The sequence below is a fragment of the Heloderma suspectum genome, chromosome 4 (genome assembly GCF_057233095.1).
Source record: "Heloderma suspectum isolate Gila_16-S chromosome 4, 16-S_ref, whole genome shotgun sequence".
Taxonomy (NCBI): domain Eukaryota; kingdom Metazoa; phylum Chordata; class Lepidosauria; order Squamata; family Helodermatidae; genus Heloderma; species Heloderma suspectum.
In genome coordinates, this window is record NC_139461.1 from 5,827,734 (window position 1) to 5,855,571 (window position 27,838).

Sequence of the window (27,838 nt, forward strand, 5' to 3'; positions counted from 1 at the left end):
CTTTAGCGGGCATACAGATCCCCAGCATGCTGTTGAGACGTTTCCTGGTGGTCCCCCCCCCCCCCGTGAGGAATGCCCAGTGGAATAAGGCAGAAGGAAGGCTTTAATTATAAATGTATCCGTCCCATGGTGTCCTGGGGCATGTAGTCTTGCTGTGTGTAAATTTTACGAGCCCTTTGCTGCTCATCTGCAGCCCCTCAGGAGCAACGGGCTCGTGAGATCTTCTGTGCCCCTCCTATCATACATTCCCTAGATATGCGTCTGGTAGATGGGCAAGCAAACGACAAGATCAAGGGGCTGGTGTACTTTCCCCAGCAGGAAAGGAAGTGTTTGGGGCTGTTTTCCTTTAAGGAAAAAGAACACAAAAAGCAAACACAAGTCAGTCTGCAGTCCTATGTACTTTCTTGGGAGTAAGCCCCATTGAATGTAGTGGGACTTATTTCTGAGTAAACATGCATAGATTGGGCTGTTGAATTTATTCATGGTGCAAAATTTCTTGTGATCCAGCGGCAAGAGAGTCAATCAGAACAGACAAAAGGGAAAAAAACTGGTAATGAAGAGTCTAGCGGCACCTTAAAGACAAGCAAATTGATCATGACACAAGCTGTTGTGGATGGAGTCAGATGCAGGCAGTGTTATGGTTGACAGATGGATGTAGAGAGAAGAAAAACAGTAGTGAGGTTGGAGCAGTGAAAGAAATAGTGCTAACTGCCTCAAAAGTTAAATCCATGTAAAATAATTACACTGACTATCTACACAGTAGTTTTGATAAACATCCTGGCTTAAGTTAATTAACACCAGTAGTGGGATAAAATTCCACAATCTTGATTCAGGCCACAGGTGGAGAAATTGAACTTTTCGGTAGGGGAATTCAGCTGTTTCACGCTAGATTCTCCCTTCGGCGTTTTCTCTAGAACCACCCACTCAGGTTCAGTAATGGAGGTGTGCCCTTCACACAACGTGAATGGAGTTAGTGGCCACTAGCCTGGAAGGCTTCGAAGGAGGAGGCTGATGCATTGGAGGAGGAGGAGAGGTCAAGGGCTGCTCCGCATGATGAAGCGGGGGCCCTCGAAACGCGTAGGACTACAACTCCCAGCATTCCCGCAAGCGTGCAATGCAACGCACTTGGAAGGCGCCAGTTGGAGGAGGGTTACAAGATACTAAAGCCGGGGTGGGGAACGCGTGGCCGTCCAGATGTTGCTAGAATCCAACGCCCATGAGCCCCAGTGGTGCGGCAACATGGGAGTTGCAGTCCACGCTCCCCACCCTGTGCGACGAGAGCAGCGCAGAAGAGCAGGCGCCGGAGCCCCCGCCCCGGCCCAGCCTGCCCGTGGCGCAGGCGCGCCTTCCGCGGCAGGGCAGCTGCGCAGGCGCCACCCGTGCGGGGCGCGGGCGGGCGAGGCGGGGCGAGGCGGGGCGAGGCGGGGCCCGCCGCGGCGGAGACGAGGGCAGCGCGCGATTGGACGGGTGCCCGCCAATGGGGGCGCGCCAGGCTCCGGCCCGCGGGAGGCGAGCGCCGTGTCGCCCGGCGGCCAATGGCGGAGGCGCTGGGCGAGCGGGAGCTCGGCGCTGAGGAGAGGCCGGCGCGAGCGCGGGCCTGGGCGAGATGGGCGGCGCGCGGGAGCGCGAGTTGCGCCGTGCGTGGGCTTCCTGCGCGGGGCGGCTGCGTCGGCGGGGGGCGACGGGCGCCGTAGTCCGAAGCCGCCTGGCGCGGGGCGCCCGGGCGGGGGGGGCCGCGGCGCGGGCGGGCGGGCGCTGGCCGGGGGTCGCTCGATCGGGCTTGATTTCGTCGCCAGTGAGTTGGATCAGGCGGCTGCGGATCCGCCCGAGAACGGGGGGGGGCGCCTCCGCGCCTCCGCGCACATGCTCAGCCCGCGAGCCCGCCCGGGCGCTCCTTTCCGCGCCCCGATTCGGAGATGGGGCGGATTTTTAGTGGTTGCCCTCGCTGGAGGCAGTGCGGAGCCGGAGCCCCGGGGGCTCTCGCCCTCCCGACCTTCCTTCTGCCCTCCCCCGTTCAGATGATCCTTGCATACTCGACTTGGTGTTTAATGTTGTTGTTGTGTTTTTAATACGTTCGACGCCGGTTATTGGGAGGGTCAAAAGCAGAATAGCGACACAAGTGCAGTTATTTATTACTGCCGTTATTATTATTAATAAATAGCTCTTTTGGTGTCTGAGGCTCAAGTAACCTGCCGTCACCCACACACCTGCCGTGACTCCCCACAAGGAGGCCTTTGAAATGTCCTGCATTCATATTACAGACATAGAGTCGTATGAGAGAGCAAAGCAGCGCAAAGGCCTCTTTGAGTGGAGGCCCCGCTTGGCCTCCTGGCTGACAGCCATGGATAGACGTATCCTGCTTCAACTTGGCTAGTCCCGTATTACAGCTACTGGCCAGAGCCACCTCTTGTGTTAGGACCTTCTTACGACGTTCTGAGGTCCCGGCCCCTGCTCTCTGTCAGCCAGTTCTTTTCTGGGGTGGGGGTAGGGGGTGTTGTCCAGGAAGGCAAGTGTGTGTTGGGGCAAGTCTGTAGCTTATTCAAAAAAACGAGTGGATAGTTCTGGCTATTTGAAATACTTGCTTTCCAACCCTGGGGATGAGACAAACATTTCTTTTCCTCCTGTCCTTCAGAACTCCGGAAGGGGAAGGAGAAAGCCCAGCGGAAGGGGGACCTAAAGGAGGAAGCTGCTCTCTGTAACCAGCTGGGTGGGATCTTGGCTCGCCATGGTGAGTGCTATCCAGGGGAGCATGAAGATCTGTAAGTCTGTCTCCAGCTTAGGTGTTTTGAGGATGAAGGATGCTACAGGCTGGTTGCTTTAGATAGCTCCACATGATGGCTGTTGCTGCAGGGTGAAACACGGGTGACTATTGAAGCTTTAGCCTACATACAACTCCCGCTCTGATGTTTGAAGGGCCAAGTTGGGTTGTGTGGCCAGCGGTGGGGAGGGTTGGCTCTCGGATCCCTCCTGCGCTGCTGTTTCCAAGCCTTTTGTTTCTCTGCCAGATGTTCGGTTCTGCAGCTGCGAGAATTCTGACTATGCTATTGAAAGTTCACAAGTGGAGCAAGGTCAGGGGTTGGTTGTGAAACATGGTTGCCATGTCTTTATTATTTCATTTCTATACCACCTTTCTGGAATCAACTAAGGTGGTTTACAAACATTCAGAAAACGAGCAATAAACAAATAGAAACACAGTAAAACATTAAAAACAATCTTAAACTATTCAAGATTATTTGTAACTATTCAAGATTTAATTTGTTTAAAATGACAAATTAAAAAGATGACTACAGGAGGAGTGAGAATCAGTCGTAACTCCTGAGGCAATGCCTTGTAGATGAACACAATCTCGGAAGCTGCCTTTGAGTGACCTGGTTTGCACGATCACCATGGGTTATACAAGCCATGGCACATGCTGGGCGCCATTTGCCTAATCACACACCCAGGCGCAGCTTGTCATGTTGTCTGAACCTGGGCAGCATGGCTTGTTAAAGGGGGAAACAACTGTCAAATAACCCAGGGGCTGTTGTTTTTTAACCCACAGAGATCGTACAAACCGGCCCAAGGTGTTGGGCCACAGGCCCTTCTCGCTTGGTAATGTCTACTCTGATAATGCAGCTCTCTGGCAGAGGCCAGGTCTTATTTATTTAGTTGTTTTATTTTTAATCCACCCCATGACAAATGTTCTCTGGGCTGATTACAAATGGCTGAAAGAATAAAATACAGTACAAATGGTTTAAAAGATAGAATCCAATACAAAATAACAGACAGTACATGAGAAATTCCTGGAGGACAATGCTATCAGTGGCTACTAGTCATGATGGCTATATGCTGCCTCTAGCATCAGAGGTAGTAGGCCTATGTACACCAGTGGCTGGGGAAAACAAGGAGAAAAGTGCTATTGCACTGATGTCCTACTTGTGACTTTCCCCCAGGTAGCTGGTTGTCCAATGTGTGAACAGAATGCTGGACTAGGTGGACCTTGGTCTGATCCAGCACAGCTGTTCTTATATTTATATGTTTAAGAACAGCCATAAAATCTAAAAACCACATGCAAAGTGTGTGAAATCATCCACATACAAAGCATGTTCTCTGCTGCTAAGCTATGGCCCCTTGCTGTGGTCCTTACTTTCTCTTGCCGGGAACAGACCTCCTCTGAGGCAAGAGCAGGGGTGCTGGCTGACATGTGTGGTTGGCAGGATTTTGACACTATTGGTTGGTATAAAATGTGTCCTCCTCCTGCCCCCACCTTGGTGCAATAGGCCCAACCTAGCCCAGTTAGGGTTGCAGCATTTCCTTTTCCTGCCATCGGAGGTCCGCAGCTGACCCCATTTCCCTGACAGGGTGCTTCCAGGAGGCGCTGGAAGAGCATCGGTTGGAGCTGCATCTCCTGGAGAGTGTTGATGACATAATCGGCTGTGCTGTTGCCCACCGGAAAATCGGGGAGTGTTTGGCTGAGCTGGAGAGCTATGAAGCAGCACTGAAGGTAGGTATCAGGTGGGAGTTTTGCTGCCCCAGCAAGCAGCAATTGAATTGAGAATGACTTGGTGACCTTGCAAGCTTGGTGGCTTAGTGGAATTTGTACCTGGATCTCATGTTCAAAACCACCTACCACAAAATTATCTCCCTTCCAAAATATTATATACAGACTCCTTTGTAGAGTCTGTGGATTCCATTAGCAGAATGCTTGTTTTCTGTTTGGAGTTGGGGACGTGGACCTGTAAAAGTGCATGCAGATGTGCTAAGTCGGTGCCTGGCTGTGACAATGGACTGGATGAGGGCTATGGAACTGAACCTCCATCCAGACAAGACCGATGCTGTTAGTGGCTGGTTCTTCTGACCAGATGAAGGGTGTTCAACCTGTTGTGGATAGGGTTGCACTCTCCCTGAAGGAGTAGGTTCATAGCTTAGGGGTTCTCCTGGAGTCATCATTGTCACTTGAGGCTCAGGGGTTCTCAGCGGCACAGAGTGCCTTTTGCCAGCTTTGGTTGATGGCCCAGCTATGCCTCTTATCTGGACAGGGATAACCTGGCTTCTGTAGTTTGGGCTCTGGTAACATCCAAGTTAGATTACTGCAGTGTGCTGTACACGAGGCTGCCTTTGAAGACTGTTCAGAAGCTACAGCTTGTGCAAAATGCGGTGGCCAGATTAATAGTGGGGATCAGAAGGTCTAAGCGTATAACAATAATTGTCCACTTGGACCAGCTGCCTGTACGTTTCCGAGCCCAATTAAAAGTGCTGGTTTTGACCTGTAAAGCCTTACATGGCTTTATAGGTACCTGATGGAGCGCCTTTCCCAGTGTAAACCTACCCATATGCTGTGCTCATCATCTGAGGCCCTCCCCCAGGTGCCTTCTCCAAGTGAAGTGCGGAGGATGGCAACAAGGGACAGAACCTTTTCAATAGTGGCCCCCAGATTGTGGAATGCTTTCCCCAGTGAGGCTTCCCTGGCAGCAACATTGTCATCTTTTCGGTGCCCAGTTAAGACTTTCCTATACTCCAAAGCATTTGACAGTGGATGATAAGCTTCTTTCTTTGGTTTTGGGAGGGTGGGTCCTGGGATTGACTGTTGATTGTTTAAAACTGTTATATTTTTGTACATTAGTTTTATATTACATTATTATATTGCATTTTTAGGGTTATAATCTTTGTTTATAACCCAGAGAGCTTTGGCTGTTGGGCTGTAGTTGTTGGCCTATGTTCCCAGCATAGGAATGGAATAAATGAAATGAATTAATGTCTAGCTCCCTTCAGAGCTTTCATAGGGCGGAGGGAACGCTGCGGGGGTGGGAAGCTGGTCCTTGATGCTTCCCTCTGTGTCCCCATCTGGCCAGCACCAGCGCCGTCACCTGGAGCTGGCCCGCTCCGTCTCCAATCACATCGAGCAGCAGAGGGCCTGGGCCACCATTGGCCGCACCTACATGTTCATGGCTGAGAGCGACCAATCGAGTGAGGCCCTGCAGGAGGCAGAGAAAGCCTTCATGAAGAGCCTGGCTATTTTGGAGGAAAAGTTGGAAGGTACTGCTGGTAGAGATGGGGCGAGGGGTGATGGAGGTGACCCTTGCACTGTGCTGTAGATGAGTTGTGTGTGAGCCCAGGACTACCAGATGGCAGCGCTTGCCATGAGACTAGGGGATCCAGCTTACGGAAAGCAAGGTCTTCAGTGGGCTACAGCTAGGAGTGGGCAAACATGCAACATTTAAGCTTGTTGAGGTTCTCTGAATTGTTCTGTGAAGCTTATTTCCTGAGAGCAAGTGTCTCTTTTTTTTTTTCTTTGATTGAGAACAATGCTCATTTTAAAAAGTGTGCACTTTTCCTGACCAGAAATGCTCATTTCCCACCTGAGGCTAAAGCCTGAAAATATGGATGTGGGGGAAATTTTTGAAAGTGCACACTTGTCCAAGTGCACACTTCTGGATAGGAATGCAAGTCTGGGAAATTGAGAAAATTACCTGAGAATTGCATTCCTGCTTGAGTTCGCATTTGGGGTAGCAAACGGGACATGTTTGCACAATTTGCGAACAGGAACAAAATTCTTGTACATCCTAGCCAGAGCCAGGAGCTTTCAGCCCAGACTATTCCTGCCTGAAATTCAGGCAGTCCTCTTTCCCCTGCTGGGCGCTGGACCCCTATCTTGCCCATGTTAGAGAGGGAGCTGACGAGAGGGGCTCATTCTGGGTGCTGGAGAGGGGCTCTTTGTGCCGACTGCAGCCTGCTGGCTGACGGCAAGCTGCCTTGCTCCTTGCAGGGGACGTCCCCCAGCGGGAGGTGAGTGAGATGACGGCGCGGCTCTACCTCAACCTCGGCTTGGTCTACGACAGCCTGAAGAACCCAGCCAAGCACACCTACTACATCAAGAAGAGCATCTACATCTCGGAGTAAGGGCTCCTCGCCCTCTGTACAGATTTCCTGGGAAATTCTCAATCCAAAAAATTTCCAAACTGGCCCTCCTGGCTGGGAATGATAGGAGTGGCAGTCCAACACATCTGGAGGGCACCAGGTTGAGGAAGGCCACTCTGCGCGTTGGCCTCTACTCTGTTGGGCAGGTGATGCTGTGACAACATCCTCCCCCCCCCCCCCCCCCGTTGCTTGTGGTGAGTGGCAAGCTCCCTCTGTCCAGAACTAACAACAGCAGACTCTCGGATTAGATAGCCGCCTCGACAGGTTCCGGACAGCTTCTAGTCCCAAAGGCCCAGCTTTCTCATCCTTAATGTGTGGGAATTAGTGATGGCTGCATACTGGCAATCTGCATATGCTCAGAGGTACTGTCAAGCCAGTCTACAAGGAGGGTCAGGGAGTTAATGCATCCTATGGCTGTTAAGACCTGTGGAGATGAAAGAGGTTCTCGGCTTGAGTTTGGTCATGCGTGCTCCTAGGCCAGAGAGGTAGAGAATGCACATGCTTGCAAGGGGCAAGTCAGCTTTGGCTGACCCACCAAGCAGCGCATTCTGGTGACCCGGGGCTGTCTCTTCCCCCTCTCCTAGACAGACTCACCTGTACGAAGACCTCTACCGGGCCTACTTCAACTTGGGCAACATCCACCTGCGGGAGGGCGAACATTCGAAGGCCATGCGCTGCCTGGAGAGGGCCCGGGAGTGCGCCTGCACGATGAAGGAGAAGCACATGGAGAGTGAGTGCTGTGCAAGCATTGCCCAGGTGAGGGAGGCAGACCCCAACTCCCTTGGGCCAGGGGTGCCGCATGCAGCGCTGTGCCTCCCAAGCACCTCTTGCCTGGGGAGAGGCACAGAATCCTCGTGGCTCTTACAGGTGTATGTGTGTGATGTCTGTGTACAGCAGGAGTATTGAACCTCAGGCCCGTGGGCCAAATTCAGCCTACCTGGGGTCGCAATCCAGCACTCCAGACTTCTCCAGGAGACCACGCCCCCTTCCCATGGCTCCACCTCCTTTCCCCCAATCACCAATCGTTTGGCAGCTTCCTAGCTTCTGTGGAGTCATTTTCCCATTCCAAAGGGTTGATTTGCCTCTTCCAAGTCTTAGTGGCTAGCAGTAAGAGCTTTACGCCAAAATATGCTGGTGTTTTTCAGCCACGCCCTCTTTGCCTTTAGCCCTGCTCACCACTGGGATGCGGCCCTCGAGAGTATCTCCAAAACCGGATTCGGCCCTTGGGCTGAAAGATGTTTGGTGTCCCTGGTGTGCAGGGATGTTCCCTTCTCTCTCTCTCCCTAGGTGGGGCTACTGAGCTTGAATTGCCCCCTCATAGTTAAATATTTTATCATTTCATTTATATCCCATCTTTCCTCCATCGTGGAACTCAAGGTGGCTACATGTGGTTCCTGTGTGGTCTCCCCTCCGAGCCCTGACCAGACCCAGACCTGCTTAGTTTTAGCAAGGTAGCAGTCTCATGTGCCTTCAGATCATGCCTGGGACCACTGTGTAGGGAACCTTTGGGGGTCCTCTTCTCCACAGGCTGTGTTAACAGGATTTTGGGTCTGTGTTTGGTACCAGCTTAGGACAGGGTTCAAGCCCTTCCTTTAATTAATTGAACAAAGCCGCCAGCACCATTTTGGGCACCACAGAAGGGAAGGAGGCTGCACAAATGTGGAGGAGATGGCTGGGAAAAATTCTAGCGTGATAGGCTCCCTTGTTACTTTGGGACTCTCTTGAAGCTAGAGACAAGGGTGCCCTTTCTGGTTCTAAAACCAGGAAGGCGCCTTCCAGTGGCTGGGTTTGAGGTGTTCTCCTAATAGATTCTACAGCAGTTGAAAACGCCGAGGTCAGAAGACACGAGCACCTCGTTGAATTGCCACGCAGCAGCAGCAAAAAATGAAACATAGTGCTGTTTAATCTCTCTCATTCTCTTTCACTCTAATGCATTGCAAGTCATATTCATATTGTGAGAGAACATAAGAGCCCTTGGATCAGACCAAGGGTCCATCTAGTCCAGCATTCTGTTCACACAGTGGCCAACCAGCTGTCGACCAGGAATCCACAGGCAGGGCATGAGCGCAACAGCACCCTCCCACCCATGTTCCCCAGCAACTGGTGTACAGAGGCATGCATCCTCTTGACACTGGAGGTAGCATAGAGCCATCAGGACTAGTAGCCAGTGATATCCTTATCCTTGAATTTGTCCAGTCCCCTTGTAAAGCCATCCAAAGTGGTGGCCATCGCTGCATTTTGTGGAAGTGAGTCCAATGTTTTAACTACTGTGTGGAGAAGTCCTTTTATCTGTCCAGAATCTCCCACCAATCAGCTTCAGGGGAGGACCCCACTGGTTGCTGGTATTATGAAAGAGGGAGAAAAACCTCTCCCCATCCACTTTCCCCACACCAGGCATCAGCTTCCCCTGGGACTACTAGGAGTGGTGGTAGAAGCGACTTAAGGCAGCCTTCCCCAACGTGGTGCTCTCAAGACATGTTGGACTGCAACTCCCATCATCCCCAGCCAGCATGCCCACTGGCCGTGGTGGCTGGGAATCATGGGAGTTGCAGTCCAATAATCTCCAGGGCACCATGTTGGGGAAAGTTGGACTGTTCCTGCTGTGGAGGTGCTTGGGGCTTCCCTGCCTCCCATGTCTTGCTGGTAAAAGTACTTTCTGACCACAGTGAAATCTCCCCACCCCACCCCTGGTCCCTGTCAACAAAACCTTTAAGGAAGAAGCCTCACCTTGCTTTACTGGTGTCTCCACTTCCGCATATTCCCCTATTCCTCCCTTCCTTCTTGGTCTCTGTCCACTCCCCCGCCTTTTTAATGTGGGCTATAAGCTGCTGTGGCAGAAGCCCCATCACACCCATGCACCGTACGGCACCTGGGCTGCTCTTGACATCAGGTAGGAGCACGGGGTTGTCCTCCAGGGAATTTGCGGCTTGTTGCCGGGCCTCTGGGGCACAGTTGTCTCCATCTCCTTCAGGGGAGCATCTCTAGGGAGGGCATTGAGGCCCATCACAGCTTCTTAGGGGGCCTGTCCTGTCTGATGCTTGTTCCGTGTCTTCCTGCAGGTACTGCTGAGCCTGGGGGACTTTGTGGCAGCCAAGCGATCTCTGAAGAAGGCCTACCTGTTGGGTTCCCAGCAGTCTCAGCAGCGGGAGAGCGTCTGCCGCAGCCTGCGCTACAGTGAGTTGGGGCGGGGGGAGTGCTCATCTTGCCCCATCCATGGGGCCGCCCCAGGGCCAAGGTGCCCTGCGGTGGAATCTGCAGCCCTCCTGAGAGCGCTCCTGGGATGCTTTCTCTCTGGCAGCCTCAAAGGTGAGCCGTCTACAGCAGGCCCTGGAAGAGGCGGAGGCTGCCGGCAACCTGCAAGCGGCCCTGGGCCTGTGTGAGCAACTGGGGGACCTTTTCTCCAGGGCGGGGGACTACCCGCGGTCTGTGGAGGCCTACGAAAAGCAGGTGAGGCGAGGCAGCTGCCGAGGGGGTGGCTAAGGCTGGCATCCGAACAGGGAAGGCATGGAGGCAGGGAGGGCAGCGTGCAGAGTTGTCAGCTGGATGGAGCCGGCTTGATACAGGGGGGTTCAAGAATACTGCAGTTCTTCAACAAAATGGTTGTCAGACTGCTTTTGGAGCATGCTACGTAGAGGGCAAGCAGTTGGCCTGGGCACACGCAGGCCTGCAGCAGTGTTGAAGTGACCAGTGCCGTGGTGGGTGGCCCGTGAACATCCAAAGCTGCTTTTTCCTGAGCAAGACTCTTGGCCTCTCTGGCCCAGCACTGTCAATTCCAGCCCTCCCCAACCTGGTGCCCTCCAGATGTGTTGGACTACGACTCCCAGCATGCCCCTGGAGGGCACCAGTCCGGGGCAGGCTTGCTCTGTTCTGTCTGGCAGTTCTCTCCAAGGTCTCAGGCCCAGGTCCTTTCACCAGCCCTCTTTCTGGAGATGTCAGGATTGAACCTGGGGCCCTCTGTGGGCAAAGCATGGGCTGTACCACTCCGCTGTGGCCCCCTCCCCACCAGGAGTGTAGCGTGAGGTGCCCTGCACTTTCTCAAGGAAGAGAGCACGGGGCATCTCATGCCAAGGAGCCCTTCCCCAGAGGTGCTCCATCTTCACTAGCCAATGAAGAGAAGGCAGGGACTGGGGTGCATGTGGAGCATTTGTCTGGGGCCACTGGATCTCATTGTAAGGGGTTAAATTCATGTGGCCCCTCAAGGCCAGGACTGGATGGCAGTCGCTCCCCAGTGTCTTGGGGCAGGTCTCTTGTAGCCCTGCTGCATGCAAGGGCAGGGATTAAGTCTGGGACCTTAAGAGGGGCAGAGTGTGCAACACTCTAGGCAACTGCTTGGTGCCAAATGCTTTCAGGAGAACTGTTTTTTTAAGAACAGACTGGGAAGGACGAGACAGACGTAAAGCAGTGGAGGCTGTTCCAGGCCTAGAAAGCGGGACTCTGGCTGCATCAGTGAGGTGGGGCCAAGATTAAGCATTTGAGTTGACCAGGGGTGATGGTGATCCCGAGCTGGCCAAGGGAATGAGGAAGGCAGCTGTGCTGGCCAGGGCCTGTGTGTGCCAGCAGTGGGCTGGTCCCCTTTGCAGTGGCACTGTGGCATAATGGCTGCTCCATGCCCAGCCACGCCACGTCCGATCTTGTTCCAGCTGTGCCACGCCCAGTCTTTGAAGCGTCCGGACCAGGAGCTGGCCGTGATCCACGTCTCTTTGGCTGCCACATTTGGGGACCTGAAGGACCACATCCGGGCAGTGCACCACTATCGGGCAGAATTGGCCCTGCGGCAGGGGAACCCCCTGGAGGTGAGGTGGGCGCAGGGCGCTGTGGGCTCCGCTGTGGACTTGAGCTCCTCTCCTGCTGGTAGTGCACCCCCTCCGAAACAACGCCCACCAAATCCCAGCATTGAGCTGGTGTGATGGAGGCAGGGAAGGGGAGCTGGATAATTGCTTGAGCCTTGCCTCTTCCTTCCACGGACAGATGGGGAAGACGTGGCTGAGCATTGCCCTGGCCAAAGAGGAGGCCAAAGAAAGTCATGGGGAGCTGAAACTGTGCTTTCAGAGTGCTCTGCAGTGTGCAGAGAAGGCCGGTGAGCCCAAACTGCAGGTGAGCCCAGACAGGGAGGGGGGTGCTGCTTCCTCTTTGGTGTGGAGGAGGAGGAGGTCGGTTTGTGGGAGAGGGGCCTCCAAACAGGACCCTTGCCTTTCTTCTGCCTCAGACTTTTGGCACACAATCACTGGCGTCCCCTTTGGGCTCCTTCCCTCCTCTGAGAAGGAGGCTGATTCCAGGGCTGCGAAATGTCTTTGTTTCTCACCTACGTCTAGCAGGCCTCTTCAGATCCCCTTCCCAAACACAGTGGTTCAGGCATGGGGCTCCCTCCAAGGTGGATGCAAAGCATTCATATCTCCGCAGTCTCCTGGGGTCTGCCTTTCACACCTACTACACCTTTGGCAGGTTTCCTACTTCAGATACATTCGTTAATCATATATATAATTAACCAGTATATATAGTGCTTTTTGTGTGTTCAGAGAGGCTGCCTCACATATTAATCTTGTTGTAGTCCTTATGACCACTGTGGAAAGTGGGCGAGTATTATTTCCCCATTATTACAGGCTGGGAACCTGAGGCTCAGAGAGAGTGGTTTGCTTGAGGCCACCCAGCAGGGCCATAGCTGAAGTAAAACTTAACCAGGGGTTGTCTAGCTCACGTCTGAACCCACACCCTCGGCCCCTATACCAGCTCTGTTTTTAGAGAGTCCAATGTTTACATTCATTAAACAATTATTATATCAGTTTTTATAACTTTTTAGCAATTTGACTCTCATATTCCCTTTTTGCTTGCACTATTGTCAATTTGACATTTGTTTTGCAAAGGGTTTGTGCTTTGCATTGATTCACATCATTTGGGCAAGACTTGAACTTTTCAAGGAAGCTTTCTTGCCTTGAAGCCCTAAATCTAAATATCCTGTAGCCTACCTTGACAATCAGGAATGGGCTAGGAGGAGAGATCAGAATATATTTTTTTCCCAATCCTGAATCCATGTTTCTCAGCGTCAGATCCTGCAGCACCTCCATGCCTCTCAGCAGAGATGCGGGTGCCCCGAGGCGGCAAACACGCTCACCCGGCTGCAGGACCTCTGCCACTCCCAGGGCTGGCGCTCAGATGGGGAGATCAGCGAGGAGGAGGAGCTGCAGAGCAGCGAGCCCTTGGAAGCAAGTGACCTGGAGCTCTCTGGTAGCGGTGAGCGTCATGGGGTGAAGTGGGAGGGGGTGCTGTAGCTAGTGCTGGTGGCTGTGGGAAGGAGGTGGGAATTGCCTGCATTCCTCTAAATTTCTCTCCTCTGAGTCCTGCAGAAGTCTGGGATTGGTGTGTAGTCCTGAATCCGGCCTTTTCTTGTAGTCTGCTGGAGACGGTATAGGAAAGGACTGCCAAAAAGATTTTTTTCAAAATAATTAATGAGTTGCCTTTTTGCCCAAATATCTCTAGAAACATTAAAACAAGGTGAAAAGGTTATAACAGTGCCAACAGCAGAAATTGCAAGCAGGAGAAAATCTTACTAATAGAGTGTGGAGCTAAGAGATTTCAAATACCAAAAAGCCGTACAGAATGAAGAGGTTTTAAGAGCTCACCTACAACTGAACCGTGAAGGGGCCAGCTTCGCTTCCTTTGGGAGAGAGTTCCACAGGTCTTCCTTGTTTGTGAAGAAGCCATTAAGCTGGACACTTTCTGTTTGTCAGCTCTAGTGGAACATAACTGGGGTGGAAGATGGGAATGATGGCGACTCTTCAGATCCCAAGCTGTGTGGAGGGACTCTGGCAGAGTTAGTCATGCTCCCTCTCCTAATGGTGAGACTTGACATTGTCCGCTGAAATGAGCAGGCAGCAGGTTAAAGGCAAATGAAAGGAAGTACTTTGCATGGCACACAGTTAATCCGTGGAACTCCTTGCTGCCAGGTCTTCTGGAGACTGTTGAGAGAAGTTGCTTGTTTTAAAAGCATCAGCAGAGCCAAGCATAGATAGGTTGCTACTCGGCGTGCTAGAGGTAGTTCTGCAGCTTCTCCCGGATGGCTGTCTGGGGCAAATGGGAGAGGGGTGTTGCCTTTCTGTTGTGAGCTTCCTGCGTTATCTGATCAGCTGCTCTTGAGGGAAGGAATGCTTTGCTGCGTGGCCTGTGTGCCTCTGACTCCGAAATCCTTGCCTCCCTTCCAGATGGAGAGGACGAGATGGAGGGCCACAGCAAAACCATCCCTGGCCAGCGCAGGATCAACAAGGTAGGTGGGGCCTGCAATCCACACAGCACCCCTGGGCCAGTAAGTCTTGGGCCCGGAGGCCGGCGAGGCGAGTGGTGGTTTGCTGGACTTGACTTGCGAGGAGGTCGGGCTCTGGCAGTCAGATGCGTGTCAGTTCTGTATCCCTACAGCATAGGCCCGTGTGACAGCGATGGTAAACCGAGGCTGAAAGAAGGTGGCTTGTGTGAAGGCACCCAGGGGGCAGGCTGCGGCTGTGCTGGCATGCGAACCCCCGTCTCTTGGCTGATGTGGCTGAATGGCATCGCCGTGCTCAGAGGCAGCACAAGCTAGGGAGGGGCTGGAGCACCTGCGTTGCAGACGGGAGGTTCCGGGCCGCTCCTCGGCGCCTCCAGGTCCAAGGGCCTAAAGGAGCAGGGGAAGGGAAAGACCTTGGCCTGAGTCCTCAGAGAGCCCAGGCTGGCCAGGGGTCCCCAGTGGCTTTGGACCCATTAGGCGTTTTCTAAAAATGCCATAGCCACCACTGCAAAATGGCTGTGGTGTGGGCTGTGGCTAGTCACAAAATGTTGAGAATGCCCCCTGCTCACTCGTGCGCATGCCCACTCTCTCTCCCCCCCACACACACACGCACGCGCACACACCCCTACCACAGAGAGAAGAAACTGATGGAGGGGTAGAGTTGCGCGAGTGCCCATCTCTGTCTCACGCACAAGCACACACCCTTCCCCCTGGTGAAAACGGCTGGAGAGGGGAGAACCCCCTGCCCTGCTGCCGCCAAAGACCCTGTTGCACCAAGGCTTGGTGAAGGGTGGGATACCCCCCCAGCTGTTTTTCAGCAGGACAACTTCCCTCCCCCACAATCAAGTGAATGGAGAAATCAGTCCCTTCATTCACGTGCCTCATGGGTGCAGTGGTGCCTGTGAGCACCACGTTGGGACCCCCAGAGTAGGCCGCAGAGGACTGGACAGACACGCTTGGCCTGCTGAAAGGCTGCGCCCAGTGTCTCTGCTGGTGAAAGGCGGGGCGGCCCTTCCCGCCCTGCTTGCGCTGTGCCAGAGCGTCTTCCCTAGACGTCCAGCCCTGCCCTAGAGAGACGCCTGACGCCTGCGAGGCCGTTCTTGCCTCTCCAGCCTTTGGACTCCTCCGCTGGCTGTGAGAGAGTGTGTGTGTTGTGTGTGTTTTCTGTGGGGGCCGAATCTTGGTGCCCTTGCTCTCCCGTCTCTCCCTCCCCTCAGTGGACCCAGCGGAACGACAAGGGCGAGACCTTGCTGCACCGCGCCTGCATTGAGGGCCGCCTGCACCGGGCGCAGTTCTTCGTGGAGAGGGTGAGTGCTGGCCCACGCTGGCAGGGTAGAAGTCCACAGCCGGAAGGGGCAGGGGCTGGCTGAGCCCCTCTGTTGGAGGGCGGGAGGGCGGCTTCTCCCCATCCCCAACTTGCCAGTGCCTCCTGCTTGGCGACCCAGATCCTTGCTCACGGCTGTCTCTTCAGCCCCGCGGTCCATAGCATTGTCTCTCCCCTCCCTGGTGGATGGTCTTGGTGCTGGGTTGGGCTGAGTTCCAACCCCTCCACCGCTATGCTGGGAAATGGGCAGAGATGAGCCCAGATCCAGAGCTCGGTGCCTTTGCTGACTTGCTTTAAAGGGCAAATGAATTTCCAGCAGACTTTATTTCTTGAATGCGTTTCTTGCCCGCCTTTCAAGACTGCAGCCTTGCAAACAAATTTGCAAACGTTGCTAGCCAAAGTCTGGGTTCAGACGATCACAGGGGCAGAAGGAGCCATCGTGGCTTCTCCCCCGCCCCGCACGCCTGTCCGTTACAGAATTACCCGTGCTGCAGTGCAGGTGGGTGTGTTGTCCAAAGCTGGCGTGGCACCGTGAAGGTGGCTTCATACCTACTCTACAGCCCACAACTTGCGGTAGGAGTTGTAGGGTGGGTGCGAAGCCCCCCCCCCCCCCAATGCTGTGCCTGGGTTTGGATGACACACCGACTCACACTGTAGCACGGGTAATTATGCAAAAGACAGGGGCAGGGGAGAAGCCTCAAAGGCTTCTTTTTCCCCGCTGTGATCGTCGGAACACCCCCATGAGTTCTTACTGTCCCACCTGCCCATGCGTTGCTATGGGGTAGCTGCTTGTGGCTTAAGTCAGAAAAGGAACTGACTTCTGTAAAGGTTTCCTGCTTGGTTACCTGGAAGGGAATCCTATTCACCCGTAGTGACCAGGAAAGGTGCTATTTAGAAGCATGGCCCATTGAGATAAAGAGTGCACATTCTCTGGCTGTGGCAGGACCTGATACTCTCCCATCGCAAAATGGATGGAGTTGGGGCTTCTTCCCTGCCTCTTCCCTAGAACTAGTCGGTGGCCAATTAACACCACTCCTAAAGCATCCCAGTAAAAACGTTGGCTCAGAGCCGCTGGCTGTGGGGAGAAGCACAGGTGCTACATTGACCAAGTAAAGCCTCGGAGGGGCAGCTGCCCTTCCGCAGCATCTGCTGCCCCCCGTCTCAGTTTGAGGAGGGGGACACAGGGCGGAAAGACGTTGGGGGTGAGGAGAAAGAAGCTTCTCTTCCAGCTTAAAGCCCCATGTGATGCCTTCCGTGGTTACGTTTCTCCTCTTTGCATCAGGGCCATCCTCTGAACCCTCGGGACTATTGTGGCTGGACCCCCCTGCATGAGGCTTGCAACCATGGGCACCTGGGTAAGTGGGGAGGTGCCGGGCGGGGGGGAGGGGCAGCCTGAAAGTGTTGGCTCTGTGACCAGGAGAACAGAGGAACTTTCTTTAGATGTGGGATCTGGGCTGTGTTGGACGTGAACCCGCTGCCTCTTCCTCTAGCGATCGTGCGCTTGCTTTTGGACCACGGAGCTGCCATCGATGACCCTGGGGGGCCCGGATGCGAGGGCATCACCCCCCTGCACGATGCCCTCAACTGCGGCCATTTTGACGTGGCTGAGCTCCTGATCCAGAGGGGCGCCTCCGTGCTGCTGCACAACGCCAAGGTGAGGCACGTGCTGAACCGGGTAGCGCGCGGAGGCTGAGCAGGAGCTGGCCCTCGGATGGCTGGAGGGCGTCAGTGGGGCTGGGCAGTCCAGTTCCGGCCTGCTGGCTGGCGGCTGGTCTCCAGGGTCTCGACTCAAGCAGGTGGCAATCCCTGGAGCGGGAGAGGGCGTCGTCGCTCCCTCAGCACGGCTGGCTGCCCGGCCGGCCTGTGCTCCTGCTCCTGCACCATTCATTTGTAGACCTGCTCCTGCCCGGCCAGCCTTGCCTTGCCTTGCCTTGCTGCTGCTCCTGCCCCATCAGTGTCCCCTGGGAGCCAACTGGGATTGGAAGCCGGAGCTGCCACTGCTGCAGCAGCCCTCAAGCGCTTCAGCGCAGGCCTGCCAGTCCTGCTGCTCCCACCATGATGGCCTTTCCCAAGCACCTGCCTTGCCCGCTTTGCCCTTCCCTTGGCAGGCACCGCCCAGCCGGGGTTGGGGGGAGCGCTTGCAGCTGGCGCCCTTGGAGCCTCAGGGACTCTCCCAACATCAGGAAGAGCAAGGGGATCCGTTAGGCCTTTTGCGGGATGTGTGAGCAGCCCTGGGGCAGTCCAGCTGGGCCTGTGGTTCTGCTGGTGCCAGCGCTGCCTGTGTTTCCCCCATGTTAGGGCCTGAGCCCCCTGGGCACTCTCCAGGCCTGGATGCAACTCTACGGCCGAGATCTGGACCGAGAAACCCGCGAGCGCTGCAAGGCCATGGAGGGCCTGCTCCGGAAGGCCATGATGAGCCGAGGTGGGCCTGTGCTGCGCGAGGGGCGTGGCCGCGGGGCCCTCTGAGGGGCGTGGCTGGTGGCCCGGGGGAGGGGGGCAGTCTGAGTCTCCCCCCCAGAAAGCCCCGATGCAACCCCGGCTCCTTCGCTTGCCTGTTAAAGTCGCAGTCCTGCCAGTGCACAGAGGGCCCCCACCGCCCCAGAACCGCTTTGACCCCTTTCCCAACCTGCCTTGATTCTCCCCCTGGGGAAGGGATCTTTTCGGGACGGCATGGGCTGCCTGCTTCGGGAACGAAGAGGCTGGTGTGCCTGCACCTTTTGGCGCTTCATTCGGAAGTCCAGGGGGCGGCGGCGGCAGCTTCAGAGGGGCCACGCACACAGACGGCGCGGTCTTGGCTTGCATTTCTTAGTGACGCTGGTCTCTCCAGATTAGGAATAGGCGTTCTGAGCCTGCCCAAAGCTGATGCTCTTGAGAACGTGGTGTGTGGAAGGATGAGGGCATGAACTGGGGGTCCTTTATTTTTTATTTATTTATTAGATTTATTAGCCGCCCACCTGGCCAGCTCCCCGGCCACTCTAGGCGGCTTCTGCTTTTGCCTCTGCAGGCTCCGGGTCTCAGCCACCGCAAGGCCAGTCGGCCAGCCAGCTGTTTGATGCAGAGCTCGCAGAGTCCCAGCCGTCCTGCCCCTCAAGCCCCGCTTTCGAGCCCCGGAGCCCTGGGGAGCGCCGGCAGGAGCCTGAGGAGGACTGCATGACCCCCATGAGGCCCCTCAAGAAGAGGCAGCGGCTGCTTGGCCAGACGCTGCCGAGCGAGGAGGGCGCGCAGCCTGTGGGCGTGGCTGAGCAGCGGGGGGCTGCCCCGGCCGAATACCGGGCTGCCATGCTGGGGGTGGGCAGTGCCCATTCCCGCCCCCCGCCAAGCCCAGAGCGCCCCAGGCCTCCTCCCGGGCCAGCCCTGATCCCACCTGACGAATACCTGGGGGACGACTGGCTGGAAGATGACCTGGGGCCCCAGCCCCGCTCTCGCAAGAGGAGCCGCCAGGGCCCGGCCGAGGCATCGGGGTCAGAGTCTGCCAAGAGCACAGAGTCCGAGAGTGACGGCGGGGCCCCCCCCCAGCCCCCTGAGGCTCCTAGCGGGGGGAGGCGGCGGACCCGACAGAGTCGGCTCACCCAGATCGTAGAGCGGACCCCGCTGGGGCGGATTCAGGGGGCCGGTGTGGTGGGCAGCCCAGAGCCTGGGCCTGATGCCAGCAACCTCCAAGGGGCAGGCAGCTGTACTGGAGTCAGTGGGGTGCCGGGGGGTGAAGAAAGCCCCCTCCCCGGATCGGTGCAGGTGAGCTTTCCGTGGCGCACGCTTGGCTTGCTTCTGGCTGGGCCACTGGTTCCTGGCACCACCCTGTGGTGGCGGCTGCAGTATCACTGACACCCCCCCCCCCCCCCCCGGTCAGCCAGCAGACTTCACGGGTCAGGCCCATCCTCCTGCTTGGCCAGGGGCGTAGGTGGTCACCCTCTCCTTTCTCCTGGGTGGAGGAAGTGAATGCTATTCCATGGGGAAAGGGAGAAGGACTGGACCCTCTGTCTTGCACCCGGCACCTCTGACCCTCACCCCCCCCCCCTCTGCAGCTCCCGGCTCCCCCACCTTCAATTCGGGTGCGAGTTCAGGTGCAGGACAACGTCTTCCTTATTCCCGTGCCCCACAGGTAAGAGAGCAGGGCTGCCCAGGCCCTTTGGCCATTCCTCCCGCCCTAAAACTGGGCGGAAGGGGGCTCTTTCCCTGGCATCGGGACTCCCCCCTTGTGCCTCCCTCCCTGCTGCTGGGGCTGCTGTTGCCAGCCCACCCTGAAGCCCTTTTCTCTCTGGCCAGGTCAGCCCAGAGGACCGGCTGATCCAGCACTCCTTTTCCAGCAGCATCCTCGGCGCTCGATGAGCAGGCGCTGAGGAGGACAGCCCCTCCCCTCGTGCTTGCCTGCAGTGTCTGGCATTGAGAGCTATACTGCCTCTGAACGCAGAGGCCCCCTTAGCGATCAGGCCTTACTGATCACTCGGGGCCGTGGCTCCGTGGCAGAGCCCCTGCTTTGCATGCAGAAGGTCCCGGGCTCGATCCCCAGCAGCATCTCTAGGTGGGGTGGGAAAACTCCTGCCTGAAAGCCTGGGGAGCCGCTGCTGCCCGTCAGTGTCGGCAGTGCAGGCCTAGGTGGACCTGGGGTCTGGCTCAGGAGAAGGCCGCTTCTGACGTTCCTCTGGTTTCTTCGTACTGCATTTTGCCCCGCATAGATGAGTCCTCCCCCCCACACACACTCCAGCTCCGCCAGCTGCCACAGGCTTTTCTATCTCGCCGTCAGCCTTTTGTGTCCTGCCCCTGCTGCTGCCAGCCTGGCTCTTCCATTCACCCCCTGCATTCCAGGGCCGAGCAAGTGGCAACTCCAGCCGCCCAGGGCTGAGCCTTACCTGTAGATAGTTGTAGATCACCCCTACCCAACCTGGTACCCTGCAGATGGGTTGGACTCCAGCTCCCATAATCCTCCAGCCTATAATGGGGTATGGGAGTTGGAGTCCAACCCATGTGGAGGGTACCAGGTTGGGGATGGCGTTAGCAGAGCGTTGGTCTGGGCAGCAGTGCCTTGACCGGCACAGGCCACTGTGACAGAGCCGGGGCAAACCTCGTGTGTGCGCTCCTCTGCTCCCCGCAAAGCCCCCCCTTCCCTTCAGAACCATGTCAGAGGGCAAGAGGAGTCGTCTTCGTTTGGCTGTTGGCACTGCTGGGCAATAGGCCTCAGTATTACTCTGCTGTTTTAGTTGTGGCGTGGCACAGACCAACGTTTAAGAATGGTTGGTCTGGCTTATACTGTGGGGCCATCAGGAATGTTTGTGTTACAAAAAGCCAGGAAGCGTCTAGTCCTCATGTTTATGGAGAGAAGCGAGTGCTGTCTGTTCATCTAAGAGGGAGCTACTTGGGACTTCTGTTGGGAAGAGAGGGAGCATTTCCGCCACTGTCTTCCCAATCTTTTCCTCTGCGCTGTTGAATGTGGCCTGGGAGCGGGGGAGAGATTGCCGTCCCTGGAGGCGAGAGCGGGGTGGCCCCTGGGAAGCAGCTGTGAGGATTCCAGCTGGCAGGGGAGTGTCATCTCTGGTGCTTCCTCAGGGTGGGGAGGGGTCCAGGAGGGCGGGGAAGAGGAGCGTGCCCCCTGCCGCCGCCCCCTGCCGCCGCCCCCTGCCGCCGCCCCCTGCCGCCTGCTGCAGCCCTCTGCCCTTCCTTGCAGTGGCAGTGAGAGCCGCCCTGTGTCGTGGCTGGCGGAGCAGGCCGCCCAACGCTACTACCAGACCTGCGGGCTGTTGCCGCGCCTGACCCTGAAGAAAGAGGGGGCCCTCCTGGCTCCTCCAGACCTCATCGTCGATGTCCTGCAGAGTAATGAGGAGGTGAGCAGCCGCCGTGAGGGGGGTGGTGGTTGCGCTTCTCCCCGAGGCCCTGTCCCGGGGCTGGGGGAGTGGAGACCAGGCCTGGGTGCCCCTGCCCCGGGGAACATCTCCCGCCCCTTCCTGCACCCAGCGTGGGCGTTGGCCTCCTGGGCACTTTGGCCTTTCGTCGTTCCTTGCTCTTGGGAGTAACCATCGAGACGTCTTCTCTTTGGCCGTGTGACTGCAGCAGGCCCTGCATGGATCCTGGACGATTTGGGCATTGGCCAAGCCTGGTTTTCCTGCCCTTTCAGCTACACGTGTGGATCAGTGCAAAGGCATTGGGGCAGGCCATGAGCCGCAGCAGAGCTGGGTCTGTTGGCTCTGGGGCAAGATGGACGTCGAGTTCCCTCGCCCCAGACAGACAGGGAATGTTCCTTGGATTGGGCAGCTTGTCGCCCTCTGGCTCCCATCACTCTCACACTTTGGCTGTGCTGGCTAGGGCTGGTGGGAGCCGTAGGCTAAGCTGCCTGGACAGCCTCCAGTTCCCCACTCCTGCTTTTCAGAGAGTCTGGGGAGTCAGGCAGGCTGAATTACCCCCGCCAAGAGGCAGGCAGTGCAGATAGACTGGGGTTGCCATGGGAGCTCCAGCCCTTGGTGGCCCCTGGCCTTCCTGGGCGTGCTGTCTGTGTGGCAGGCATAGCCGCTGTGTCGAACACAAGGTGTGTGAAACGGTGAGGGAGGGCGAAGCCCCAGTTTCAGGAAGAACAATCTCTCCTCCGCTGAAAAGGGGCCAACGCATGGCCTTTTCCCACCTCCGATTCGAACAAATGGACGAGAAGATGCATCAAGGAAGATCCCCGGGCATTCCAGGGCAAGACAGACTTTGTATACGTGCTGCATCTGAAGTGGAGGATCTGGGCCACTATTTCCTAGAGTGCTGGTTATATTCCATTTCTGGGGGAGATTATTTCTCTCCATTTCTTGGCCATATGAGAAATTGGGTGGTTGAGGACAAGATGAATTTCCACTTACAAGGATCTGACCAGTTTGTGACTCAGAGTTGCCCTCTTTGTGGCAGAGGCGGCCAGTTTAAGGGGAGAAGGAAAGGGAAAACTGATTAAACGAGCCATGTTACAGTGTTCAAATTATGTGGAGTCGTAATGAGTTAATAAAACCTCATTTCATTAAAATGTGTGTGTAATTTTTTAAACTTTAATCCTAGATTCTTCTGTGATAGTTTTATGTTTTAAGTTTTAGGTGTTGATCACTTGTTTTTAATCTGCGCGTGCCGTGTTTGAAATGATCTGAAGACTTATTCAGTGGAATTTGACTGGGCTGGTCTCTGTGGCAGGTGCTGGCTGAAGTGCAGTCCTGGGACCTGCCGCCCCTCGTGGAGCGATACCGCAAGGCCTGCCGGGGCCTGGCTGTGGGTGAGCTGCTGTCCCGCTGCAGAGCGGAGCTTCTCCGTGGTCACCAAGGCCCTGGGCAAGCAGTGCGTGTGGGGGCGGGGGGCCGAGCTTTCCTGCACACTCGGAAGCCCCCTTCTTGGGCGGGTGTGCTCGGGGGCATCAGAGTTCCCCACCTGGCCTGTGCAGGGGCCGAAGCGCTTGCCGAGCCCACCCTTCCCCCGGGCCCGGGCAGCCTCCTGGTTGGCATCGCCCCAAGGGAGCACTGCGGGACAGCCCCCAGGCGCACCTGCGCTCCTGCTTCCCCGCCAGGCTGGCTGCTGCAGTAGCAGCCACACCAGCTGCAGAGGTTTCTGCTCTGGCTGAGGTCTGGGGTGTGTGTCTCTCCCCCCGCCCCCGGCTGACAGGGGAGCACCGGCTGCTCCTGAGAGTGCTGGAGCGCCAAGAATCGGGCCCGTCTTTCAGCATTCCTGGCGTGGCTCTGCGCCGCCTCCACCTGGCCCCACTCCTCCGGGCGCTCAAGCTTCAGGCCTCCATCCGGCACCTGTGCCTCTCCGGCACCGGCCTGGGTGACGACGCAGCCGAAGAACTGCTGGCCAGCGTCGGCACCATGCCTGGTCTGCAGCAGCTGGACCTCTCGGCCAACCGGCTCGGCCCCGAAGGGCTGCACAAGCTGGCCGCTGGCCTCTCCGGGCCCCTCGCCTTCCAGGTGGGTTGGAGGGGCTGCCGCGACTTCCCAAGGCCAGCAGAGGACGCTGGAGCCTTGGAGGCGGGCTCGAGGGGGCGTCCTGCCTCTTCCGGGAGTGTTCCAACATGGGGAATGGCTGGGTGGGTGGGGTTGCGTGGCAGGAAGAACAAGAACGGAGTCACAGCTTAATGGGGAAATGAGAGGCAGCTGGTAGAAAGCGAGTGAAAGCTGTGAAGGGGGCATGTGGTTCTGCAGGGCAGCAAAGCTCCCTTCATTGAACACAGAAGCCCTTTGCAGACCGTGTCTGCGTGTTACATGCCACATGTACACCACCATGAGGACTAGAACTGTGTTCTTTTTGAAACGAAAGCTGAGCCTATTGGGGATCTGGAACAACAGCCACATTTTCCTGAACGGCATGCTGCCAGCCCAGTTCATTGACCTCCTGGTGTCGCCTGGCCTGGAGTTCTGGCTCCCCTTGCCTTGCCCGCCCCTTGACGGTAGGTGGCTGGTCCCTCCCTTCAGCACCACTCACCCACCTCCTTGTTTCAGAACTTGGAAGAACTGGATCTCAGCTTGAACCCCCTGGGCGACCGCAGCGCCCAGGCCCTGGCCTCGCTGGTGCAGGCCTGCCCTGTCCTGAGCACGCTCAGACTGCAAGCCTGCAGCCTCACCTCAGCCGTCCTGGAGCAGTGCCGCCTCCTGCTGCCCAGTGCCCTGAAAGGTGAGTGCAGCAGGACTGATGGAGCCGCCGAGGTGAGCTCTTGACTCTGGAAGGTAAATACAAGAGGGCTGCGCCTGTCCCTGCGTTTCTTCCAAACGAGAATAAAGGATTCTAACCAAAAATCTATACAAGTTAAGCAAATATTACATTGGTTTGCTAATTTTGCACGTTTTTTTCTGCTACTCACAGGGAGGGTCAAATAGCTTTACTGGGAAATGAACTTTATACGCACGCACCCCCCAAAATAAGGACTCTGCCTGCTGTCACATCTCAGTAGGTGGCAATTCAGGGATGCAGGGATACATTTCTCTGCCATGAGAACTGTGTTCAGTTGCTTCTTGTGGCGATATTTCTGGGGGTGTCTCTACTCCATTGTTTCTGTATGTTAAAAATACTTGGAAGCCGCCGTTCATCCATACAGAGCTTGGGGTGGTGCACAGTGAATGTGACCAAAAATGGTCGTGCAAATACAGGGATTTTTAATTCCTCCGCTAAGTGGGCACTCCAAGCGATTTTTGGCACCAGTGGCCAGTGGTGTCTGGGGGGGCTCTGCCCGCCTGGCTAGGCTGTCTACCTGCTCGCCCCACCCAACTTCTGCGCACTCTGCCCTGGCTCAGCCTGCTCTTGGCAGGGCTGCGGTGATAGATGCATGCTGAGGTGTGAGCTCTTGGTGTGGGGAAGCCCCCGGAAGCCGCCCCCCCCCCCCGGCACTCATTATGCGGCATCCACTGAAGCTGTGTTCTTGTCTGGACTCTTTCTTTGTGCTTTGGATGTTCCAGCACTTGGCCCCCCACCCATCTCCGCCTTCCTCACTCTCCCAGCCTTCCGTTGCTGTCCCTGTCAGCCCCTTTCATGCTCCAGTCCCTCCCTTTCCTCTGCTCGGACACTGACCGGCAGTTTCCTCTCAGGAGCCATGAACCTCAAGATCCTCTCTGTGTCCCACAATGCCCTGGGCTCCCCTGGCCTTGAACTTCTCCTCCAGAGCTTGCCCTGCGCGACTCTCACCCACCTGGACATTGGCTCAGTGGGCACCAGACTGGGCGACCAGCAGCCTCTGCAGGAGGCGCTGGGCAGGTACTTGGCACAGGTATGGTGGAGCGGGATTGAGTGCCTTGGGAAGCCAGCCCTGCCCTCTGGTCACCTGCCCTGAGCAGTTGTGACCAGATGGAAAGCCCAGGCCAGCTGGTGCCCTCCAGACCAGACTGCAGCAGCTTGGCTAAGGCTGTCTTTAAGCTGTGGGTGAGGCAACATTCGCATGTGATTCAAGCTTCCCCATCCCAGCAAATTCAGCTGTTGTTGGAGAGGACAGAACCCACTCTGTCATTCTCTCCCTTCTGTCCCAATACTTTCTCTGGACAGGAAGGCTGCGCTCTCACCCACCTGACTTTCTCTGGGAATCGCCTGCGTGATGATGCCGTCGCAGAACTGGCCAGGTACCTGCCTCCCTTTCCTCGTTACCGTTCAGTGTGCTTAACGTTGAGGTGTTTTCCACTCGGCTGTAGTGTGACACCCACCGTCAAAAAGGGCCCTTGCCCCTCCCTTGCAAAGGGTGCAAAACAGCCTCTTCATGCCCTCCTGCACTCTGGATGGAAGGAGTTGCCCATCACAGTGTCCCCTCCTCTGTCTTAGCAGGAGCAGCAGGAATCTTGCCAATGAATCCAGCGTTCTGTTCCTCCAGCCATTTCCTCCAGGATTTTCTTGCATGGGCCCTATGTAACTCTGCGGTCCTCTTCTCTCTCTCCCTCTCTCAAGTTGCAATAACGCAAGCAGGTTCTTAGCCCAAGCTCCCATCACCTCCCTCTGCTGGATGGACGATAGGTCTGTCACTTCCCACCTGTGAGCTTCCAAAGGCATCAGGCTGGCTGCTCTTGGGAACAGTGCTGTGTGTTTGAGGCAGGAGGAAGCTCTTACGGGTAGATGAACAGAAGGCAGCCAGACCTGAGCCATGCCAGGGTAATTCCAGCCTGTCTTACAGGGCAGTGGTTAGAGTTACTGGGTTTGTGGGTTTTGAGTGCTTGGGAAAGTATTCTGCAAATGCTTTGTTCTTGCCTTAGAAATAAACTTTCTAAGGCAGGGACCCCAGCGCATGCCTGTGGCTGGGGGAGGAGGCCTTTTGCTGGGGGTCCGCAGGCTGCCCTTCACTAACGGGCATGTCATGTTCCTTCTCTCTTCAGGTGCCTCCCCATTTGCCAATCTTTAGTCTCGCTGGACTTGTCTGCAAACCCTGAAATCAGCATTGTTGGCCTCCGGATGCTGCTGCTGGCCCTGGAGGGGAGGAGATGCGGCCTCCAGGTCCTCAGCTTGGCTGGTGAGCGCTGGAGACATTTTTCCCACGCCTGGCATTGGCCTCTGGTGGCAGAAGGTCTGGTGCCTCCCCCCCCCCCCCATAGGACTGAAAAGGAGCACCTTCAGAATGGAGCAGCTGAACCCTGCTTGTTACTTGTCAGTGCTGCCTCCTCCCTGGAGAATGGTTCATTCTTGCCTTCCGCCTATGTTAACTTCTCCAGCTATCGTCAAGGACTCCCCCCCCCAGCTAAAAAATAACAAATTGCGCCTCTTCCATTGGCAAATTACCCCTGGTCCCCCAAAACCCCACCCACGCACCCCTCCTTGGCCAGTGTTTCCTTTTGGGGGAGGGTGGTTGCACCAAATGGTTTGAAGGGCATTGGATACTTTGTTGATGGAAGGGAGCGTAGAAGCTTGCCAAGTAAAATCGGGTGCCCCCTCCCTCAGGCAGCATGTGGCACTAAAATGCCAAGATGGATAGCAGGATGATGAAGCCGGGACTGGCAGACTGGCGGCACTGAGGCTGAGCTGACTGGTGTGCTCCCTTCCTTCCTAGGCTGCTCTGTCAGGGGGCCCCTGGACAGTGTCACATGGACGAAGCTCTCCGCCCACGTGCATCAGCTGCAGCTCTGCAGTCGCCACCTCACCAGCAGTGACCGGCAGGATGTGGCAGAGCTGTGGCAGGGCCCGGCAGGCAGCACCCTCCGCTCCGTCACCCACCGCCACAAGCTGTTCTGCCAGCGCCTGTAGCGGTGCCCATCCCGCATAAGCACTGCGTGGCCTTGCCAGCGACGCCAACTTCGACATCGCCCGAAAGCTCTGCTTCCAGGAGCACACGGGATTTGTCTTTGCAATGGCTACTGGACAATCTGTGTCAGATCAGACTCTTCGACCCTGGCCTGGACCAGGGGCAGTTCCCCGGCCTCTGTGAGCCCGCAAGATCCAGCACAGAGGGGTGATATACCCACCGGATAGTAAATTATGGGGTGGTTGACTCTCTAGGGCCTTCATGAAGGGAGAGGGGTTGGAGTTGAAGCAAAGATGAGAAGCTGCTGCAGCCAGGAAGGTGCTTCTGCCGGACCTGTGCCCATGTGTTCAGAGTCCAAAATTTGCACGCGTCCCCCCCCCCCCGACAAAGCTGCTGTCTCCTGTGTCGTACTCTAACTTATTCCCCCCTTTTGCCTTTGTGCTGCCCAGCAGCCCTGCCTCTGTGAGGCTCAATTTTGAACCCTCAACATGAATTGAATGTCATTGCCTCCTCCTCCACAACAGAAGATGCTGCATTTTTCCTTGTGTGCCTGGCTTGCTGAGGTTGCCACTAGTCTGCATAAGCTCACTCAGATTGGTTATGGGCAAAGTCGGGGGGGGGGGGGGAGTTGCACAGCCTTTGCCCATTTGAATTTCTCGGTTTTATGATCAGCCCAAAGGCATTCCCTTGTGCATTCTGAAAGTCCCTTGTGCATTCT

General features: G+C 56.3%; 1 protein-coding gene across 3 annotated transcripts; it reads left to right on the top strand.

The window, feature by feature from the left end:
- The first annotated feature begins 1,438 nt into the window (after positions 1 to 1,438).
- On the top strand, positions 1,439 to 27,660 carry TONSL (tonsoku like, DNA repair protein). 3 transcript variants are annotated; one of them, XM_084848510.1, is made up of 26 exons: positions 1,439 to 1,637; positions 2,633 to 2,728; positions 4,341 to 4,483; positions 5,832 to 6,015; positions 6,746 to 6,875; positions 7,482 to 7,653; positions 9,957 to 10,071; positions 10,196 to 10,344; positions 11,538 to 11,690; positions 11,866 to 11,991; positions 12,936 to 13,125; positions 14,094 to 14,155; positions 15,367 to 15,456; positions 16,756 to 16,828; positions 16,964 to 17,127; positions 17,772 to 17,895; positions 18,478 to 19,205; positions 19,496 to 19,572; positions 21,133 to 21,289; positions 22,620 to 22,698; positions 23,082 to 23,383; positions 23,915 to 24,086; positions 24,995 to 25,173; positions 25,446 to 25,519; positions 26,261 to 26,394; positions 26,929 to 27,660. In XM_084848510.1, the coding sequence occupies exons 1-26, from the start codon at positions 1,607 to 1,609 to the stop codon at positions 27,120 to 27,122; spliced, it is 4,098 nt and encodes a 1,365-aa protein (XP_084704636.1). In that variant the 5' UTR covers positions 1,439 to 1,606; the 3' UTR covers positions 27,123 to 27,660. The 3 variants fall into 3 exon arrangements, 2 of the variants coding, with proteins under 2 accessions (XP_084704636.1, XP_084704637.1); XR_014789949.1 differs by having other exon boundaries at positions 1,503 to 1,637; positions 23,140 to 23,383; positions 26,929 to 27,644; XM_084848511.1 differs by lacking the exons at positions 26,261 to 26,394; positions 26,929 to 27,660 and adding an exon at positions 25,839 to 26,039 and having other exon boundaries at positions 1,462 to 1,637.
- Positions 27,661 to 27,838: the final 178 nt, after the last annotated feature.